The sequence below is a fragment of the Camelina sativa genome, chromosome 3 (genome assembly GCF_000633955.1).
Source record: "Camelina sativa cultivar DH55 chromosome 3, Cs, whole genome shotgun sequence".
Taxonomy (NCBI): Eukaryota; Viridiplantae; Streptophyta; class Magnoliopsida; order Brassicales; family Brassicaceae; genus Camelina; species Camelina sativa.
This window is the reverse complement of record NC_025687.1, coordinates 28,192,794-28,198,423: the sequence shown is the minus strand read 5'-3', so window position 1 is coordinate 28,198,423 and position 5,630 is coordinate 28,192,794. Positions and strand designations below refer to the sequence as shown.

The 5,630-nt window shown below is 43.4% G+C and overlaps 1 protein-coding gene across 2 annotated transcripts in view; it reads left to right on the top strand.

The window, feature by feature from the left end:
• Positions 1–5,630, top strand: part of LOC104778454 (E3 ubiquitin-protein ligase UPL1-like) — a 13,941-nt gene that overhangs the window by 3,388 nt on the left and 4,923 nt on the right. Inside the window, exons 2-3 of one of the 2 annotated variants that reach the window (XM_019244002.1) lie at positions 3,582–5,222; positions 5,300–5,620. In XM_019244002.1, coding sequence (XP_019099547.1) covers positions 3,582–5,222; positions 5,300–5,620 — 1,962 coding nt within the window. Of the gene's footprint in view, positions 1–6; positions 5,223–5,299; positions 5,621–5,630 lie in introns of those variants that run through there. The other variant, XM_010502907.1, reaches the window with a different exon arrangement.

The window sequence follows — 5,630 nt, the reverse complement described above, 5'->3', positions numbered from 1 at the left end:
GGGATCGCGAATTTCTGTCTATTGTGCGTTCTGGCGATGGTATTCATAGTCGTACTCGACATGCAATAGCCCGTATGAGGGGTGGTAGAACTCGTCGGCATGTGGAGTCTTTTAATTTTGATTCTGATATTCCAACTGATCTACCAGAAACGTCATCTTCCCATGAGCTGAAAAAGAAAAGCACTGAAGTTCTCATTGTTGAAATTTTAAACAAGCTGAATTGTACACTACGTTTTTTCTTCACGTCCCTTGTGAAAGCATTTACCTCTGCTAATCGTCGTAGGATTGATGGAGCATCATTGAGTTCAGCATCTAAGACGCTTGGTACCGCCTTAGCTAAAGTATTTCTTGAAGCTCTTAACTTCGAGGGTTATGGTGCTACTGCTGGGCATGACATCTCTCTGTCAGTGAAGTGCCGATACCTTGGAAAAGTGGTAGATGACATCACTTCCCTGACATTTGATACTCGAAGAAGGGTCTGTTTTACAGCTATGGTGAATAGTTTTTATGTCCATGGAACATTTAAGGAACTTCTCACAACATTTGAAGCTACAAGCCAGTTGCTTTGGACAGTGCCGTTTTCAATTCCTGCATCTAATACTGAGAATCAGAAGCCAGGTGAAAGGAATATATGGTCTCACAGTACGTGGTTGGTAGATACTCTGCAAAACTATTGCCGAGCACTGGACTATTTTATTAATTCTACATATCTTTTATCCCCAGCCTCTCAAACGCAGCTTCTTGTGCAGCCAGCTTCAGTTGGTTTGTCGATTGGACTTTATCATGTACCAAGGGAGCCTGAGACTTTTGTGCGAAATCTGCAGTCTCAGGTTCTGGATGTCGTACTACCTATATGGAACCACACTATGTTTCCAAATTGCAATCCTAATTTTGTTGCTTCAGTTACTTCGCTTGTTACACATATATACTCTGGTGTTGTGGATGCTAGACAAAATCGAAGTGGTGTTACCCGGGGTACAAACCAAAGAGCCTTGCCTCTACAACCTGACGAAGCCATTGTTGGTATGATTGTTGAAATGGGATTTTCAAGGGCAAGGGCTGAAGACGCGTTACGAAGAGTTGGAACAAACAGTGTTGAAATGGCTATGGAGTGGTTGTTTACCAATCCTGAGGATCCTGTGCAGGAAGATGACGAATTGGCCCAAGCACTTGCCCTATCTCTTGGAAGTTCATCTGACACTCCAAAACTTGAGGATACAGAAAAGCCTGTAGATGTTCCGCAGGAAGAAGCGGAGCCAAAAGAACCACCTGTTGATGAAGTTATTGCTGCATCAGTGAAGTTATTTCAGAGTGATGATTCTATGGCTTTCCCGTTGGTGGATTTGTTTGTGACACTTTGTAACCGAAACAAAGGGGAAGATCGGCCAAAAATAGTGTCGTATCTTATTCAGCAACTGAAGCTTGTACAACTTGATTTCTCCAAGGATACTGGTGCTTTGACTATGATACCACATATTTTAGCATTAGTACTCTCTGAAGATGATCACACACGAGAAATTGCTGCACAAGATGGTATTGTGACCGTAGCAATTGGTATCTTGACGGATTTCAACCTTAAGAGTGAATCTGAATCAACTGAGATTCTAGCTCCAAAATGCATTAGTGCTTTGCTTCTTGTCTTGAGCATGATGCTGCAGGCACAGACAAGACTCTCGTCTGAATATGTGGAAGGAAATCAAGGTGGATCTTTAGAGCCGAGCAATTCTCCACAAGACTCTACGGCAGCTTTAAAAAACGCGTTATCTTCAGATGTTGCTAAAGGGGAGTCAAACCAGGCTTTGGAATCGATTTTTGGAAAATCTACAGGCTATCTGACCATGGAAGAGGGTCAAAAAGCTTTACTAATCGCCTGTGGCCTCATAAAGCAACGTGTTCCAGCTATGATCATGCAGGCTGTGCTTCAGTTATGTGCTCGTCTAACGAAAACACATGCTTTAGCTATCCAGTTTCTGGAAAATGGAGGTTTATCTTCACTTTTTAATCTTCCGAAAAAATGTTTTTTCCCGGGGTATGATACCGTTGCATCTGTTATTGTTCGGCATCTTGTTGAAGATCCTCAAACTCTCCAAACTGCTATGGAATCTGAAATACGACAGACCTTGAGTGGGAAGAGACATATAGGTAGGGTATTACCTCGGACATTCCTCACAACAATGGCGCCTGTAATTTCAAGAGATCCGGTTGTTTTTATGAAAGCTGTGGCTTCAACTTGTCAGTTGGAGTCATCAGGAGGGAGGGACTTTGTGATACTGTCAAAGGAAAAAGAAAAGCCAAAAGCTTCTGGCAATGAACACGGACTCTCTTTGAATGAACCCCTTGGAATATCTGAAAATAAGCTTCATGATGGGTCAGGAAAATGTTCAAAAAGCCACAGGCGAGTCCCTGCTAACTTCATCCAGGTTATTGATCAGCTTATTGACATTGTCTTGAGTTTTCCTAAGGTGAAGAGGCAGGAGGATGATGAAACCAATTTAATTTCGATGGAGGTTGATGAGCCGACTACTAAAGTGAAGGGTAAATCAAAAGTTGGTGATCCGGAGAAAGCAGAACTTGGGTCTGAAAAATCTGAAGAATTGGCCAGGGTAACATTCATTTTGAAGTTGTTGAGTGATATTGTTCTCATGTACTTGCATGGTACCAGTGTAATACTGAGGCGGGATACAGAAATATCTCAACTTCGAGGATCCAATCTACCTGATGATTCACCTGGAAATGGAGGGTTAATTTACCATGTCATTCACCGATTGCTTCCTATATCTCTCGAAAAGTTTGTTGGACCTGAAGAATGGAAGGAGAAACTGTCTGAAAAGGCTTCCTGGTTTCTCGTCGTTTTGTGCAGTCGTTCCAGTGAAGGGCGTAGAAGAATAATCAATGAGCTTTCGAGGGTTTTATCCGTATTTGCGTCTTTGGGAAGGAGTTCGAGTAAAAGTGTTCTATTACCTGATAAAAGAGTTCTTGCTTTTGCTGACCTGGTTTATTCGATCTTGACAAAGAATTCATCTTCAAGCAATGCACCTGGTTGTGGCTGCTCACCTGACGTTGCAAAGAGCATGATAGATGGGGGAACTATTCAGTGTCTGACCAGCATCCTTAACGTGATTGATCTTGACCACCCTGATGCTCCAAAGCTTATCACTCTTATTCTCAAGTCTCTTGAGACATTAACGAGGGCTGCAAATGCTGCTGAGCAGCTAAAGTCAGAAGGACACAACGAGAAAAAAAGCACCGATTCTGATGAGAGACATGATAGTCATGGAACTTCAACTGAGGCTGAAATTGATGAGCTGAATCAAAATAATAGCAGTCTTCAGCAAGTACCAGATGCAGCAGAGAATGGACAGGAGCAGCCTCAAGTTTCCTCACAAAGCGAAGGTGAAAGGGGTTCGAGTCAAACCCAGGCTATACCTCAGGAGATGAGGATAGAGGGCAATGAGACAATACTGCCTGAGCCTATTCAAATGGATTTCATGCGAGAAGAGATTGAAGGTGATCAAATAGAAATGAGTTTTCATGTTGAAAATAGGGCTGACGATGATGTAGATGATGATATGGGCGATGAAGGGGAGGATGATGAAGGAGATGATGAAGACGCAGATTTAGTGGAAGATGGAGCTGGTGTTATGTCTCTTGCTGGAACTGATGTGGAAGACCCTGAAGATACTGGCCTTGGAGATGAATATAATGATGACATGATTGATGAGGATGAGGATGATTTCCACGAGAATCGTGTAATAGAGGTGCGGTGGAGGGAAGCTCTTGATGGCCTGGATCACTTCCAGATTCTTGGGCGATCTGGTGGTGGAAATGGTTTTATTGATGATATTACAGCTGAGCCTTTTGAAGGTGTGAATGTGGATGATCTGTTTGCTCAACGGAGACCCTTGGGTTTCGAGCGTAGACGTCAAACAGGCAGATCATCTTTTGATCGATCTGGTTCAGAAGTACATGGTTTTCAGCATCCGCTCTTCTCCAGACCTTCACAAACTGGCAATACAGCGTCAGTGTCAGCAAGTGCTGGCAGCATATCCAGGCATTCAGAAGCTGGCAGCTATGACGTAGCACAGTTTTACATGTTTGATACACCTGTTCTACCATTTGATCATGTGCCAGTTGATTCTTTCAGTGATCGTTTAGGAGGTGTTAGGGCACCTCCTCCATTGACTGATTATTCTGTTGTTGGCATGGATTCATCAAGAAGAGGGGTTGGTGATAGTCGATGGACTGATATAGGTCATCCTCAGCCAAGTAGCCTTTCTGCTTCAATTGCCCAGTTGATAGAAGAACATTTTATTTCCAACTTGCGTGCTTCTGCTCCAGCAGATACTATTGTTGAAAGGGAGACTAATACCACAGAAGTCCAAGAGCAGCAGCACCCAATTGTTCCTCCATCTGTTGGAAGTGAAACTGTTTTGGAGGATGGTAATGAAGGTAGTCAACAAAGTGAAGAACGTGAACTGTTAAATAACAATGAAAATGTTAATAACCCACCTGATGCGACGGCTGGAAGTTTCTATCAGGCTCAAGCTAATCTAGCTTCTCCAGTCGTCCGAGATGCAGGTGAAAGCCCGCAGCCTCTTCCTTTGAACAGTACACCTAATGAGATTGATAGAATGGAAGTTATGGAAGGTGATGGAGCACCTATTGAGCAAGCAGACCGCGAAACAGTGCATCTTATCTCCACTGCCCATGGTCAAGATGTGTCTGTAACCGTGACCCCTTCTGCAGTTGATGGTCCTGATTCTAATTTTCAACCAAGTGTTGATGTAGATATGAGTGGCGATGGTGCAGAGGGAAATCAAAGTGTGCAACCTTCACCTTTGAACCGTGACAACAATGAGCTCTCATCCATGGAAGCTACACAAGATGTGAGAAGTGATGAACAAGTTGATGAAGGTAGCTTGGATGGTGGAGCACCTGAAACGAATGCCATCGATCCTACGTTTTTGGAAGCTCTCCCTGAAGATTTGCGGGCAGAAGTCCTTGCTTCTCAGCAAGCTCAGTCTGTCCAGCCTCCAACTTATGAACCACCTCCAGTAGACGACATAGATCCTGAATTTTTGGCTGCACTCCCCCCGGATATCCAAACAGAAGTTCTTGCTCAACAAAGGGCACAAAGGATGGTACAGCAGTCACAAGGACAACCAGTTGACATGGATAACGCTTCAATTATTGCTACTCTACCTGCTGATTTACGTGAAGAGGTTTGTATCTCTTTATTTGAAGTTAGGTTATTTGAATTTTGAAATGATTATAACAATCTAAAATATGCTATTTTCAGGTTCTCTTAACTTCTTCAGAAGCAGTTTTGGCAGCTTTGCCTTCACCTTTACTTGCAGAAGCGCAGATGCTCAGAGACCGAGCAATGAGTCACTATCAGGCTCGTAGTAGTGGTTTTGGAAGTAGCCACAGGCTGAATAATCGGAGGAATGGTTTGGGTTACAATAGGCTGACAGGGATGGACAGGGGTGTTGGAGTCACTATTGGTCAGAGGGCTGTTTCATCTTCTGCAGATGGCTTGAAAGTTAAAGAGGTTGAAGGAGACGCTCTTGTGAATGCTGATGCCTTGAAATCACTAATCAGGCTATTACGACTAGCACAAGTAAGAGGCA